The 17329-nt window shown below is 38.2% G+C and overlaps 1 protein-coding gene across 5 annotated transcripts in view; it reads right to left on the reverse strand.

Moving 5' to 3' along the window:
- The window catches only part of ANO10 (anoctamin 10), a 274985-nt gene that overhangs the window by 146798 nt on the left and 110858 nt on the right, over positions 1 to 17329 (reverse strand). For all 5 annotated transcript variants that reach the window (XM_013981531.3, XM_021071718.2, XM_021071717.2 and 2 more), the window contains exon 11: positions 13628 to 13756. In XM_013981531.3, the coding sequence (XP_013836985.2) occupies positions 13628 to 13756 (129 nt within the window). The remainder of the gene's footprint in view (positions 1 to 13627; positions 13757 to 17329) is intronic.

Here is a 17329-nt window from a genome sequence, read left to right on the forward strand (position 1 = left end):
ATACTTAATCTTGCCAAGCACTGTGGTAAGCATACCACATGCATTTATTCATTTACCTGCATAATAACTGTATTGAACTATTCACATTCATTCAAAGACACACAGCTTTTCAAACTGGAGCCAGGATTTGAATCCAGGGCCCATGTAATTAATCACTATGCCATATTGCCTAACTCAGTTCAAATTTTACTATTTTGCCTAGAGGTTTTTGTTAGTATATTTCCCAAAGGTGCAACAAAGTCTTTTTTTTTTTTTTTTTTTTTTTTTTGTCTTTTTTTTGCTATTTCTTTGGGCCGCTCCTGCGGCATATGGAGGTTCCCAGGCTAGGGGTCGAATCGGAGCTGTAGCTGCCAGCCTACGCCAGAGCCACAGCAACGCAGGATCCGAGCTGCGTCTGCAACCTACACCACAGCTCACGGCAACGCCGGATCGTTAACCCACTGAGCAAGGGCAGGGACCGAACCCGCAACCTCATGGTTCCTAGTCAGATTCGTTAACCACTGCGCCACGATGGGAACTCCACAACAAAGTCTTTAATTATAAAGTTGGGGTTAATTCTCAAATAAATGCCACTAACTCTATGTTCAGTAATTAAAAAAAAAAAAAAACTATATGTAATTTATTCATTCATGCATTAACATTTAACAAGCAGTTGCTTAATCATTTGAAAACAAAGAGTTAAAGTATGGAATGGACACTTCTCAGTTACTGAATATTTATTATGGGCTTGTCCTTGTTTCTGCCCTTAGGAAGCTCAGTCTGGAGAAAGAGATCCATGACTGTGACACAGTTTTAGGAAATGCTAATAGCAACTTGCCGGAAGGGCTCTGGGATGTCCCAGGGTGAAAGGGAGCAGAAGGGGAGGGGAAGGGGAAAAGGAGATTGTAAAGAATCTGATACTCAACTTGAGCATTTCTTCTGTGAGCCATGGAGATGTGCGTAAGGACTGCAGCAGAGGAGGAATACGATCAGAGTTTCACTTTGGAATAACCACTCCAGAAGGAGACAGCATGGGACAGAGGAGAGAAAGCATGAACACCGAACAGCTGGTGAGGATCTGCTTAAAAGTCTAGGTCAGAGCTGCAGGATGTATACCTGAAGTAAGTAAACTGTATGGCATGTGATTTATATCTCAACAGAGCTTTTAAATAAATAAGTCTAGATGAGAAATGGTGGGAGCCTAAACCCAAACCATGCCAATGGTAACAGGGAAGAGAGACTAAACAGAAATTCGGAAGTCAGAATGAGCAAGACTTGATGAGTGATGAAGAGGCTGAACTCGGTGTGGGAACAAGACCAGGAAAAGAGAAGAAAAATGGGATCATATCACAAGATGGAAACGGCGCCTAAGAGGAGGCGATTAATATGTAAATAAGAAACTTTAGCACAGACCAATTCAGGGTTATCACCACGAGCCAAGACCACGGAAATGCTTCCAATGAGCTGACAGAGACATATGAACCAACTGCTGAAGAATTAACTCATGAACAAGGGTGGTGCTGTGAAGTTATCACTTTTTACCTCCTCCTCTGTGCCAGACCTGGTGCCATCCCTTCCTGTGTACATTACCAATGCCCTCAGTTTACATCTGAGGAAGCAAGGTGTGCAGAGATGAAGGGAAGAGCTGAAATTCTAACTCATCTACTCCCTGACTCTGATACCCCAAGCTACTTCCATGCTGCTACACTGCCTGCTTAACCAATAATGATGGAATGAAAATAAAGATAACAAAAGCTTCATCCTGCCATTGCAGAGAACCTCGGCTCACATCCCTTGCACCTTGACCAACTGCCCAGCTCTGTGTTTGGCATCTCCCAGGTACAATCTTGTGCATATCTTGCCTTGTGAGAGTGGTAACAAGACCTGCATCTTTTCAGCACCTGCTCATGCCAGACACTTGTGATCAGGGTTATATATGTGTCTACTTTACTCTCAGAGCATCCCTGGAAAGGAAGCTGTACTGGCCTCAAGCAGCAGTCAAGGAAATAAACTTACAAGAAAAGGTGATTGGCCCATGGCCACAATGTATTAAGAGGCAGTACAGAAACAGAATCTCCATAGTTTGAAACAGTCATATGTAGATACAAACACCAATGTAAATCTCTATCAATCTAGAGACAGAGAGAGAGAGCAAGCACATATATGACAAAATGTTCAAAGTAAGTGACTGCTACTAAAGGGATATATAGGGATTATCTGCATTATGCTTGAGAATTTTTTTTATTATTATTATTTTCTTTATGTCTGAAACCATTTTTTAAAAACAGGAAAATAAAGGCTGTGAGTCAGGGCATAAAAGAAACATAAGGGCTCAGTCTACTCTCTGAAGACATCTTTAGTCATTACAAAGAGATGAGAATCAACTCTGTTTCTAAGCAGAACTAGAAAAAGTAATCAACTTACTTTTTTAAAAAACTGCAATTAGGTGATATTTCTAAAACTATCAATTAAATATGCACGGTACAGACTGGCTTGCTGGTCACCAGGACTTAACCATTAGAAATGCAGTGCAACTTCTAGGTGAGTAGTTAATACATTTTCACCTTAGAAGCACTGGGAACTATATGTAGTCACTTTATGATGGAGCATGATAACATGAGAAAAAAGAATGTATACATGGGAGTTCCCGTTGTGGTGCAGTGGTTAACGAATCTGACTAGGAACCATTAGGTTATGGGTTTGATCCCTGGCCTTGCTCAGTGGGTTAAGGATCCGGCGTTGCCATGAGCTGTGGTGTGGGTTGCAGATGCGGCTCAGATCCCATGTTGCTGTGGCTCTGGCGTAGGCTGGTGGCTATAGCTCTGATTCGACCCTTAGCCTGGGAACCTCCATATGCCACAGGAGCGGCCCAAGAAAAAGCAAAAAGACAAAAAAAAAAAAAAAAAAAAAAGAATGTATACATGTATGTGTGACTGGGTCATCTTGCTATATATACAGTGCAGAATTCACAGAACACTGTAAACCAGCTATAATGGAAAAAATAAAAATCATTATAAAAAAAGAACAGCTTTTAGTAGGTGAATTGTTAGCATTCAATAGATTTGGTGCATTTGGCCAAATTTAGAATTAAAAGAAAATTAAATGCATTTAACATTAAAATGAAAGATTATCAAATGTGATATTTAGAGGATTTTAGAACATTTCTATTTTGAAGGAAATGGAGATCTTTGTGTAATTCTGCACTTAAAATAGTGATCCTTGAAATTACATCAAAGAAATGAAATAAATTTGTCTCAAAAGTGAGGATGATGATTTTTAAGGGAAATCATTCAGATAAGATTTAATCCTGTGGGCTGAACCTTATGAAATCCTCAATATTTGACTATTTTTAACCTAGAACATGGCATTTTCACATGACTTCATCATATGCTTTCATATATTGGTACGCTATTCTCTTGGTCTGTAATAAATTTTTGTGACTGTTATACAAATAAAAGTAGTATTGAAGTGTCATTAATTTTTAAAGGCAACACTAGATGGCAGTAAATACACAAAAGTTGTAACATGACAGTTAACAACCTGAAATAATGATTTTTGTCTTTGATTTTATGCTGCACACTCGATCATGCTTAAAAAAATTTTTTTAATTGAAAAAAATCCTGCAGAATCAAAAACCTAAATAAAAATTACAGTTTCCTGGCTTTGAAAATGTGAACCAGAAAAGCTACTGAAATGTTCAATTCATCCACAATTTAAATATGCAAACACTAATTCTCTCAATCAACTTTATAAAATGGTTACATTGTCTAAGTCTTCTTTGTTTGTTAACAAATTTAATTACATAAAAACAATTTTATTTTATTTTTTATGGCTATACCCACAGCATATGGCAGTTCCCAGGCTGAGATCCAACTGAGACCCAAGCCAAAGCTGTGCAACACTGGATACTTTAACCCACTGTGCCTGAGCCAGGAATGAAACCTGCACCTCTGCAGCAACCCAGGCAGCTGCAGTAGAATTCTTAACCCACTGTGCCATGGCAGGAACTGCAATATATTTTAAAAGTAACTCAATTTGGAAGGGGGTTAAAACAAAAAACAAAAAAAAAAACCTTTAAAATACAATAAATTGCTTTTTCCAAAAAAAGGCTTAAAATTATATAGGAATTTAATTTATTATACATGTTCATGGCTTATTTATTATGTGCCCTTGAATTAGTGAAATTTCTACTCTTTCATGGGCCACAAATATGAAAGTATAGCATGCTGTTTATTTAATATGCTACTGGGAAAAAAATTTTCTTTTTGTTTTTGTCTTTTGTCCTTTTAGGGCTGTACCAGTGGCATACGGAGGTTCTCAGGCTAGGGGTTGAATTGGAGCTGTTGCTACCAGCCTACGCCACAGCCGCAGCAACACCTGATCCGAGCTGCATGTGTGAACTACACCACAGCTCAGGGCAACGCTGGATCCTTAACCCACTGAGTGAGGCCAGGGATCGAACCCGCAACCTCATGGTTCCCAATCGGATTCATTTCCGATGCATGACGAGAACTCCAGAAAAAAAAGTTTAACTCAATAAATAGTAACACTTGAAACTACAGGAAAAAACAGGAAATAAAATATAATTTTAAGATTTTACTTCCTTACTTGAAAACACGTTTGGAGATCAAAGACAGAAATCTTATAAACAGAAAGAAACACATTCATCTGATTTGCTGATAGTTTTGATGAACTTTATATAACATTCTGAATTAGAACTTTATTATGATTTTTAAAAACAAATATGGCAATAAACCCAAAACTTCTATTTTCTAATGTATTTGTAAACTTTTAACTTTTTGGATTCATTACAAGACCAGATGGCATTCAGCTCAGGTCTTAGCAACACTAGACTAAAATTAACTAACTCACTAATTTTTTGGTTACTTCTAACACATTTTCTGAGCTTGATTTTGTTCTGACACACAAAATTCTCAATTTAGAAACCAAAGCTAGGGTCCTCTCAGAGGTGAGAAAGTCAATAAAATAAAAATAAATACATCTTCAAATATATTACCATGGCAGAAAAAGAGGCCTTATTTTAATACCAATCTGAGCCAAAATATCCCAGCTTTTGATCAATAGTTTAAAAAAATCAGAAAATAAACAGCTACAGTTACTAAAAGCACTTAACAAACACACACCCAAACAGCCAAAACAATTTGAAAAAGAACAAAGATGGGGGTCTCATATTTTCTGATTTTAAAACTTACTACAAAGCAACAGTAATCAAAGCAGTGTGGTAGTGTCATAACGATAGCTATTACTTATTTCCAAACTCATCAAGCTGATTACATTAAATGTGTACCACTTCCTGTATGTCAATCATGTCTCAATAAAGTGGTTAAAAAAAAAAAAAGACAGACATATAGACTAAAGGAATAAACAGTCCAGAAATAAACCTTCATATATATAATCAAATGATTTTCAACAAGGGTGCCAAGACCATTCACTAGGGGAAAGAATAGTCTTTTTAACAAATGATGTGGGGAAAACTGGATATCCAAGTGCAAAGGAATGAATTTGGACTCTTATTTTACATAATATACAAAAATTAACTCAAAATTAATTGAAGATCTAAACTTAAGACCTAAAACTATAAAATCCCTAAAAGAAAACACAGGGCAAATTTTTCTGACATTAGATCTGGTAATGACATCCTAGATATGACACCAAATGCAAAGGCAAAAAAAGAAAAAGAAAACAGGTGAGGTTGAACTTTTGTGTATCAAAGGACAGCATCAACAGAATGAAAAGGCAACCCACAGAATGGGAGAAAATATCTGCAAATCATATTCCTAATAGGAGACTGATATGAAGAAAATATAAAGAATTTACACAACTCAACAACTGAAAAATCAATAATACAATTTTTAAAACAGGTAAAAGGGAGTTCCCATTGCAGCTCAGTGGTAAAGAACCCAACTAGTATCCATGAGAATGTGGGTTCGATCCCTAGCCTTGCTCAGTGGGTGAAGGACCTGGCATTGCAATGAGCTGTGGTGTAGGTCACAGATGTGGTTCGGATCAGTGTGGCTGCGGCTATGGCATAGAATGGCAGCTACAGCTCTGATTTGACTCCTAGCCTGGGAACTTCCATAAGCCATGGTGCAGCCCTAGAAAGACAAAAAAATAAAAATTAAAAAAACCAAACAAAACGGGCAAAGGACTTGAAGAGATATTCCTCTGAAGAAGGTATTCAAATGGCCAATAAGCACATGAAAAGATGCTCTACCACCTCACATTCATTTGGATGACTATTACCTTACCAAAAAAAAAAAAAAAAAGAAAGAAAAAAAGAAACATGTGTTGGCAAAGATGTGGAGAAACTGGAACCCTGTGCATTGTGGAGAAACTGGAACCCTGTGCAGGAATGGAAAATGGTGCAGCTGATGTGGAAAAATGATATGGAATTTCCTTAAAAAATTAAACATAGAATTACTAGCAACTCTGTCTCTGGCTACATAGTCAAAAGAGGTGAAAGCAGAGACTCAGATATTTGTACATCCATGTTCATAGCAACATTATTCCTAACAGCCCAAAGGTAAAAACAGCCATGTGTCCATCAACAGATGAATGGATTAAAAAAAAAAAGTGTGATACATAGATAAAGCAAGAAGGAAATTCTGACACATTATAACATAAATGAATCTTGAAAATATTATGCTAAGAAAAATAAGCACACAAAAGGACAACTACTGTAGGATTCCACTTATATCAAGTTTCTAAAGTTGTCAAATTCACAGAGACAGAAAGTAGAATGGTGGTTACCGTGGGCTGGAGGAGAGGAGGATGGGAGTTTAACAGGTATAGCATTTCAGCTGGGGAAAGTGAAAAAGTTCTGTACGTAAATGGTGGTGATGACAGTATGAGTGTACTTTATGCCATAGAACTGTACGTTTGAAAATGGTTAAAAGGGTAAATTTCATATTATGTGTTTCTTACAGTAAAAAATTTTTTAAAAGGTTAAAATGGTAAATTTATGTTATATATGCTTTACCATAATAAAAAAAGAAAGAAACGGAAAGAGCAGTACACATATAATTATCACAACCTCCTCACCCCTCACCCTCTGACTTACCCCCGGTGGTCTCCATATTAGCAAAGATTTCCATATTAATAAATATTAGTAATATCACAGTTATCTCCTCATAAAAAACAAGCTCACACCAAAAATAAGCACTCTTCTCATAAGAACTTGGCCTTGGTAACCAAAGGAAATACTTCTTGTTTAGAGGTGTAAGTCTAAAAGTAACGGAATAGCCTAAAAGACCCCTAGCACGTTGGCTTATGGGCATGGATTTTAAGCTGAAAAACACCTTGCTTCCATGTTATGACTGACTCTAAATGAGCCCATGGCTGTGCTTTTGTCTCCTACTCTTCAGGTTGCCAGGTGGCCCTAACTTACATCCTAGGAGTAGATTAAAATGGGCCCAGAATGGGAGTTCCTGTTGTGGTGCAGTGGCTAACAAATCCGACTAGGAACCATGAGGTTGCGGGTTCGATCCCCGGCCTTGTTCAGTGGGTTAAGGACCTGGTGTTGCTGTGAGCTGTGGTGTAGGTTGCAGACGCAGCTCGGATCCTGCGTTGTTGTGGCTCTGGTGCAGGCCGGCAGCTACAGCTCCGATTAGACCCCTAGCCTGGGAACCTCCACATGCCGCTAGAGCGGCCCCAGAAACAGCAAAAAGACAAAAAAAGGGGGGGGGGGGTCAGAATTCAGAGTGAGACATCTCCACCAGCATGGAAGAAAGGACCTTTTAAACTGCTCTGGGAAATCAGAATTAAGACAGCCAGGACTTTCTAAAACATGCTAAGGAGGCCCCAGAGCTCACCAAAGGAAGAAAATAAAGATACCAAAGGGTCTGCTGTCCTCGGATGAAATCTGGGGATATCTCCTCCGCAGACCATTCACTTGGCATGTCCTTTACACTGTCCAGCTGTGTCTCTAATAAAGGTACTGAACTGCACAGCTCTGGGACAAGGGGGAGCATATGCATGCGTGCGTTAAACAGCCCTATGTTCTCGACTACATTCAGCAGCAGAATTCTTGAAGACAAAAATAAAAAAGACAGCTTTGTCTTTCCTTAGCCCCAGATTCAGTATCATATACATAGCAGCTCTCAACACCGAGTGTAATGTAATTAAGGAATGAAAAAGATGAGCACTTGCCACTCTGTGTTCTACAGGCAGAACTTAGAACATGTGATAAACTAACAAATATAGATATGTAATTAACACTGAATATGAATTTATCAAAAAAGAAATATCTTTCTTTTTCAAATAAAAAAAAACACTGAAATGCCCAGTTTCTTTTTAAATAGTTTATTAATTCAACAGTATTCTAAACACTGAACTGCATATCTATTATATTTTAGTCGCTGTTCTAGGCAGTATTTTGCTTACTGAGATAGAAGAGTAGACATCAATTGGCTCTCTTAAAGCTGATGGTGCACAGGAGAGACAGACAGATATAAACCTCAGGTAAGTGCAGGGCTTATCAGAGGGGTAAATGCCATGAAGGAGAATACAGGGCTTCATGAGACTAACAGAAGAGACCTGGCTGAGGTGGATCAGAAAGGCCTGGGAGTCCAGTGACATCTAAGCTGAACCTAATGAATACAGCTGTGTTAGCCAGGCCCAACAAGGGGACTTCATATGTGCAAATGTCCTAAGCTAAGAAAGGAAAAAAAACAAAAGGTTAATAAATAAGAAAGTGAGGCCTTCTACTTCTGCACGACTCTTCTGCTGAGTACAAACCACAAACATTCTACATCAACACAAGAGGACCTGTAAGGTAAAGAGAAGACAGACTGACCAGGGACCCCACGACCTAAGGAACAACATGGCAGTGAGTTTTTAGAGTTTTCTCTTTACCTCATGTTAGCCCAGACTATGTGCTGAGGAAGCTGGCAACCCAGAAATGAAAATAGGTGCAGACAATAAAAACAGAAGCCCCAAGAAAAGCTGCTCTCTCTAACCAAAGGAAAGGGGTGGTCTAGAGAGAGAGAAAACCCTTAGGAAGCACTCTATTCCAGACCAACAGCGTAGGAATCCAGCCCAGCAAATTCCAGGAGGAGTGCGTAGACTTACACCCTTGCCAGCCTATAACAAGGGGCCTAACCCTGCCAGAGAAAGCCAAGTAGGGAGTCCAGTCTGCCAGTCCCATTGAAGGTTAAGAAGCATCCCCCTTACTTTGCAGCAACAGGTTCCTTTTCTGCTTCCCACTGGGACGGTATCACAGGAATCTAGTGAAGTCAGGACTTCCACCCCCACCCAGCAGGAAGAAGGCCATTCCCCATCAGACTGTCAGTGAAGGCCACCTGGGAAGCAATAATGATGTATATGCTCCCCTCCCAGTAAGACATGCATCACTGGAAGCCTAGCAGGGAGCCAGAACTCCCACTTGCTCTGCAGCAGTAACTGAGACACCTTCCCTCACGTGACAACAGAATCCAAGTGAGGAAAGGGGACCTCTACCACGGACTGGCAGTAACAAGGTGACACTCCCCACTCCCAACCCTCACAACAGTGTGAGGAGGCCTGATAAAACATAAGACTTAGATAGGATCTAGGGTCTCTGAAAATACTACCCAACACATCCAAGTTTCAATCAAAAACACGGATCATAACAAGAACCAAGAAAATCTCAACTTGACCATAAAGATACAATCCATATACCCAAAGACTGAGACAGATCAGAGGCTGGAATTATCTGAGGATTTTAAAGCAGCCATGTTATGGACTAAATGTCTGCGTTTCCCGAATTCAGATTTTGAAGCCTTAATTCCCAGAGTGATGGTATTAGGAGGTGGGGCCTGTGGAAAATACCTATGTTGAGATGAGGTCATGAGGATGGACCCCTTAGGATGGGATTAGTGACCTTATTTGTAAAATATACATGAGATAGCAAGAAGGCAGCTGACTGCAAGTCAAGAAGAAGGCCCTAACAAGATTTATCAGGCACCTTGATCTTAGACTTCCCAGACTTTGGAACTGTGAGAAATGTAGGCCACAGTCTAGAGAATTTTGTTATAGCAGCCTGAGCTAAGACAAGTCACTGTAAAAATTCTTCAATCATCACTTACAAATCCTCTTTAAACAAATGGAAAAATGGAAAATATCAGCCAAAAAAAAAAAAAAGAAGTTATAAAATAAAACCAAATGGCACTTAAAGAACTGAAAAATGTAATAGAAACTTTGAAAAACTCAGTGGATGGGCTCAATAGTAGAGTGGAAATGACAGAGGATAGAATCAGTGAACTTGAGGAACATCAATAGAATTCACTCAATCTGAACAACAGAGAAAAAACAGACTGAAAAAAAAAAAAAAATACAGAAGACCCAACATTCAGATCATCAGACTCTCAGATGAGAGAGGAAAAAAAAGAAAGAAGAAACAAAGAGAATATCTGAAGAACTAACAGCCAAACATTTCCCACATTTGGTGAAAAAATAAACCTAAAGATTTAAGAAGTTGAGCAAATCCTAAACAAGTAAACAAGCAAATAAATATAGACAAAGATCTACCATAACTAAACTTTGAAACCTAAAAATAAAGAAAAAAAAAAAAAAAAAAACATTGAAAGTAGCCAGAGAAAAAGGACACAGTACCTAAAAGCAACTACCAGTTTGAATAACAGAAGATTTCTCCTCTAAAATCTTGGAGATCAGAAGGAAGTGCCAAAATATTTTTCAAGTGCTGAAAGAAAGGAATTGCAATCCATAAATTCTATATCTTGTGAAACTCTCCTTCAACAATGAAAGGGGGGAACAAAAGCTACCAGATAAAGGAAAGCTAAGAGACTAAAGGAATCAGCTAAAGGAAGTTCTTCAAACAGGAAGGACATTGTGTTAGTTTTCTAGGAGTGCTGTGACAAAGTATCGTGAACTGGATGGCTTAAAACAGTAGAATTTATTGTCTCACAATTTAGGTTTATTTTGTTCAGATTGAGTGAATTCTATTGATGTTCCTCAAGTTCACTGGAGAATAGAAGTCTGAAATCACGAATTCTGAAGGCCCTGCCTCCTCGGCCACCTATAGGGGGATCTTTCCTCAGTGCTTCCCAGGTTCTGGTGGTTGATGGCACTCTTTGGTGTTCCTGGGCTTGCAGCTAAAGTACTTCAATTTCTGCCTCCCTCATCCCACGGCATCCTTTCCTATGTTTCTGTGTGTTCTCATAAGGACAAAAGTTATAGTGGATTAAGGGTCTACTCTACTCCAGTATGACCTCGCTGCAACTAATTACATCTGCAACAACTCTACTGACAAACCAGGTCACATTCTGAGGTGCTGGGGTCAGGACTACATCAGATCTTTTGTGGAGACACAATTCACAACAGAAATTACAAAAGAAACGTTTACAAACTGTATGGTTCTATTTACATAACTTTCTTCAAATGACAAAAGTGAGACAGCAAACAGATTCGTTGTTGTCAACAGTTAGAGATGGTGGGTTGAGGGTTAGGAGTGACCATAATGGGGTAGCAGGAGGGAGATCTCTGTGGTGACAGAGTTGTATATTGGTTGTGGTGATGGTTAAATGAATCTATACATGTGATAAAATGACAAAGAGCTACACAGACACTCTACCAACGTCAACTTCTCAGTTTCGAATTCATGTAAGATAAAACCATTGGGGTAAATTGGGTGAAGGGTGCCTGGGACCTCTGTACTATCTTTCCAACTTCCTGTAAATAATAATTATTTCAAAATAAAAAGCTTAAAAACAAAATAAAGTGAAAATTAAAGTCTCAATTACAGGCTAACATTTTCTGCAGAAAATATAAGATTTTTCCTTATATAATTTTTAAATAGAGGCTTATTTCTGTTTAGAGAATGACAGTAAAACTTGCTTTAATGCTATACAGAGAGACTGAAAACCTAAGAGGAGGCATGAGGGTTAGAACCTCAGGACAACAACAAAGGACCCTCAAGAACCTGTAGATTAAGTGAATCCACGAGGATCAGACCAGTACAATCAGCCTGCAACACCTGACGTTAGCACTTTGCAGGACAGTCTTGCAGACCCATTGTAAGTGAGACAAGCCAGGCCCTGGATACCCGATTAAGGCACTACCAGTACAAAAGAAAGCAGGGGCCTAATCAATGGGAATATACAGAAAGACTGGGCCAGCTAGAAGTCTAGAGAAAGTGAAGGCAAAAATCAAGAAGTGGATAGTACTGAATTTACGCAGCATTGCTCAGTTGTGGCAATGGATATCAAGATCTGGCTCACGACAGAGCTACACTCTGAGGGAAAGGATGGTTTCCATGTTTTCTACATTTCTAGAGGCAATTACTCTCCTCTAGCTCTGCTTCTAAATTTACCAAGAAATCTTCTAATAACCAATTCCACTTCTACTTTAACACCAACTATTATAAACACTGGAAAAGTCTCCTTACAGTAATTTAACCACCTGGCATTCTGGTCAGCTCCATATGAATCTCATTATTTTTAAGGATCAGTCAGTCCCCAAAGCCTAATTAGCTCTGGATTCACTGGCCAAGGCAAGCTCCAAGATCTGCAAAGGGCCAGATCCTAAATCAAGAAGATGCTCTGTGAGCCTGGCTAGCTGGTCATCCCCTGTCTAAGGTATCTCTGTTTCATTCTCTCACTTCCACAGGTGAGAAATCAGCATTGCAAATCGCTCTCCAAAATCCTGTTCAACTCAAAAATTCAAAACAGACCTACTTTTATCTGCCAAAGCCATTCTCTTTCCCTTCCCACTCACTGCTGTCTAAAATCATTCTCCAAAATGCATATTCAATATATAGCCTCTATCATGAACACAGATTCCTATTAAACACACTAAAAGAGCAAACAGAGTAAAGCAGAATATATTGCTTTTGCCACTACTGGAAATGTATGAGTTCATAATGTCATTTCTTCTGGTCAGTCCTAAATCCTGAGGCCTTAAGTATGTCAATCACCACTCTATGATCTTACTAAGTCGTGCTTTAATAAACTGCCAATACTGTTCTATTTTTTTAATATCTAAAAAACGAAAGGTCACAATATTCCTGACTACTGCAATCACTGGCAACAATAAAATTCCTGCAAATTCTCCCATTTGCAATTGGTTAATGCTTAATTTCCAAAATGTTACAGTAATCTGTATTCAGAAACATGATAAAGAAGACAAGTATCTAAAAAGTACACACACAGCCTACTTGTACTTTGTATCATGAGTCTTCCTACACATTACATTTTGGAGTTTAGAGTGCTAACAATGAATCCCACACCTGTTGCAAGCGAGACTTAAATCATGATCAAAAACCTTTCTAAGGATTTATTTTCTTAAGAAAGTGGAAATGACAGATCCCTTGAACAGACTGAAGAAACATATTAAATCCACAGAGTTCTATTTCAGGTAAGATTTATCTCCTTAACACTGGAAAGGCCAGCACAATGGCTGGAAAAGTCACTGTCCTGTTTGCATCATGGTGACTTCTTCATATACAGGCAATAACCAGGAATAAATAGCCTCAGTCCTCATGTCTTTCCATTACCAGAACTGCTTGGCTTTCTTACCAGTAAATGCATGTCGCTAATCTGCCCATCACTGACAGCCAGGGACATCACTGCCTTAGAATAACAGAGGCATCTTATGTACAGACTATTTAAAATAGGTTTAAATGTTCACTTACCTCCACTGCTACGACAATCAAAATGAGGTCTGCTTTTGAATCTGGAAAGAGTGCATTCACTTGCGGTGACATTCCAATCAGAGCACAATTAGTGACCACAGATATAACACTCATTGTTTCAAAAGCCAACTGAAAGAAAACAGAATGTGAATTTAAAAACCACATTGACGGCTTCCATATTTCCTTGCATTATCTAGAGTCAAGGAAAAAGCCTTTCCTTAGTTCTAAACATTCCAAGGACATGTAAAAGATTTTTCTCTATAACGCCATGGTTTCCTTTAGCTTAAAAAAGCCATACTATTAGAGGGTATTTCAGATACTTTTGGCTTAAATATACCAAATGGTATGATCCACCTTCCCAACTGGAGGTGGCCAGGGACCATTTGGAACACATCCAAGAATATACTGCTAAAGTTACTCTACTCCAGGTACATAAAAGGGGAGGTAAAACAGGGTCACTGGGGAAAATGCTCCACATTCAAAATCAGTTAGGTATGATTTCAAAGAGAGTTTATGTTCTGAAATGGTCCTGCTTTAACAGATCACACACCACATCTGGTTCAGCTTTCCCAAGGCACTGGTTACAGTGATCCCTTTTGAGCAGCAACTGCCAAATCATCTGTAGAACTTTAGAAACATACAGATGCCAAGCCCCACTGAGATGACTAAGTAGACTTGGGTCCAGGATCCCACGAAGGAGACTCATGCGTATTACTGAGTATGGACAATGGAGACATGGTGACCAGTGTACCTTCTTTTTTGTTTAACTCCCCATCTATCCCACTCCCTCTCCCTTGGCAACCATGTCTGTTCTCTATGCCTGTGAGTCTGTTTCTGTTTTGTAGATAGGTTCATTTGTGCCATATTTTAGATTCTATATATAAGTGATATCATATGGTATTTGTCTTTTCCTTTCTGACTTACTTCACTTAGTATGAGAATCTCTAGGTCCATCCATGTTGCTCCAGATGGTAATACTTCGTTCTTTTTTATGGCTGAGTAGAATTCCATTGTGTATATGTACCACATCTGCTTACGGCATTCATGTGCGGATGGACACTTGGGTTGTTTCCATGCCTTGGCTATTGTGAATAGTGCTGCAATGAACATAAAGGTGCATGCATCTTTCTGAATTACAGTTTTGTCCAGCTATATGCCCAGGGGTGGAATTTCTGGATCATATGGTAGTTCTATATTCAGTTTTCTGGGGAAGCTCTATACTGTTTTCCATAACGGTTGTACCAATTTACATTCCCATCGACAACGCAGAAGGGTTGTTTTCTCCATACCCTCTCTAGCACTTGTTATTTGTAGACTTGTTAATGATGGCCATTCCAAGCAGTGAGAGACGGTACTCTACTGTAGTTTTGATTTGCATTTCTCTAATAACTAGTGGCGTAGAACATTTTTTCATGTGCCTGCTGGTTATCTGTATGTCTTCTTTGGAGAAATGTCTATTTAGGTCTTCTGCCCATTTTTTGATTGGGTTGTTTTGTTGTTGAGTTGTATGAATTGTTTGTATATTTTGGAGAATTAAGCACTTGTCAGTTGCATCGTTTGCAAGTACTTTCTCCCATTTTGTAGGCTGTCTTTTAGGGTTTTTTAATGGCCTCCTTTGCTGGGCAAAAGCTTGTAAGTTTGATTAGGTGTCCCTTATTTAATTTTGTTTTTATTTCTTTTGCCTTGGGGGACTGACCTAAGAAAACATTTGTATTGTTGATGTCAGAGAATGTTTTGCCTATGCTCTCTTCTAGGAGTTTTATGGTATTTTGTCTTATGTTTAAGTTTTTAAGCCATTTTGAGTTTATTTTTGTGCCTGGTGTGAGGGTATGTTCTAGTTTCATTGCTTTACATGCAGCCATCCAGTTTTCCCAGCACCACGTGCCTGGCAGCTAATTCTAAATCCTTTCATGAGCTCATTGGCTATTTGCGTATATTCTTTGGTGAAGCATTTCTTCAAATCTTTTGTCCATGTTTCATTTAATTGTCTTATTACTGAACTGAAGAGTTTCTTTATATAATCTGAATACAAGTTCTCTGGCAGACATATTTATCATGAATATTTTTTCTCCCATTCTGTGTCTTGCCAATTTTTCTCTAAATTTGAAGAGAAAACTTCCTACCCATTTGGAGACTTAATTATCTCAATATTATTAGTGGACAGTCAATGATTTTCTCCACTGAATTGAGATTTCATCTATACCACATACTGAATTTCTGGACTTTCTCTTCCATTGGTCTGATTGTCTAATAATTCACCAACACCACACTACTTTATGAAATGAGGTTATATAACAAGTTTTAATAAGTAGAAATGAGGGTCCCTACTCTTCTTCTTTAGAGATCTACTGCTATTCTATTTTTTCTTTGTGAACTTGGCAATAATTTTACCTAGTTAAAAGAAAAACTTCCATTGGAATAGTGCTACATCTATAAACTAACTTGTAGATTAACTAATTTGTATATTAAAGGAGAAGTGATATATTTAGAATACTGAATCTTCCTATATTAGTTAGTTATTGCTGTGTAACAATCATCCCAAACTCTGTGGCTCAAAATAACCACCATTTATTTAGCTCATGATTCTGTAGGTGGACAATTTAGGCTGTGCCCATCTAGGCAAGTTTTTTGGTCTCAGCTGACATTGACTGGGCTTGCTCATGTACCTGTGATCAGCTAGTGGGTAAACTGGAGATATCACTGGCTTTACTATGCTAGATAGAATTTCTACTATTTCTACCATTCGATAAGAGTATTGAAAGTGCATTCTTCCATTGTTCCTAATCTTAGAAAGCATTTAACCTTTCACTAATAAGTACGATGTTATTAGCTTTAAAGCTTTTTTTACACATGCTCCTTATCAATTTGAAGTAATTCCCCTCTATTACTATTTTACTGGGAGTTTCAAAATTAATGAGTAATATGTTTTATCAAATGTTTTTAAGTACGGATATAATCATGTGATTTTTCTTCTTTGGATTATTAATACGGTAGACTACATTGTTTGATTTTTCAATACTGATCCAGGCTTGCATCCCTGGGCTAAATTCCATTTGTCATGTTGTTTAATTATTTTTATATATTGCTGAATTCTATGTTTTAATCATTGTTAAGCTATTGGTGTATTTATTCACAACAGATATTGGTGTGTTATTTTCTTTTTTATACTCTGTCTTGTTTTACTATCATAGTTATAGTAACTTCATAAAATGAATTGGGAAATATCCCCTCCTCCTCTGTTTTCTGGAAGAAATTGTGTAAAACTGGTGTTACTTCTTTAAATGTGAGAATTCACCAGTAAAACCATTTGGGTCAGAATATGTCTTTTGGGGGAATTTGTAACTGCATATTCATTTTCTTATACTTGTGGGGATACTCAAATTATCTATTCCATACTGGGTGGGTTGTGGTAGTCTGTATTTTTGGAGGAAGTGGCCCATTTCAGCCAAGTTGTCAAATTTACATGTGCAGAGTTGTTCATAATACTCCCTTATTATCTTTTTGAAGTCTGCAAGGTCAAGTGATAGCTGATATTTAATTTTTATACTAGTTATTTGTCTCTTCTTTCTTATTAGTCTTGTTAGACATTTGTTAATTGTATTGATCTCTCTAAAGAACCAACTCTTCGTTTCATTGATCTTCTCTATTTTCAATTTCATTGGTTTGTACCTCATTATTTCCTTCCTTCTGCTTCTTTGGGGT

The sequence above is a fragment of the Sus scrofa genome, chromosome 13 (genome assembly GCF_054392235.1).
Source record: "Sus scrofa isolate SSC_HxYL_T2T_F1_AM1 chromosome 13, Sscrofa_HxYL_maternal_Yorkshire_Landrace_v2.0, whole genome shotgun sequence".
In the NCBI taxonomy this organism is placed as follows: domain Eukaryota; kingdom Metazoa; phylum Chordata; class Mammalia; order Artiodactyla; family Suidae; genus Sus; species Sus scrofa.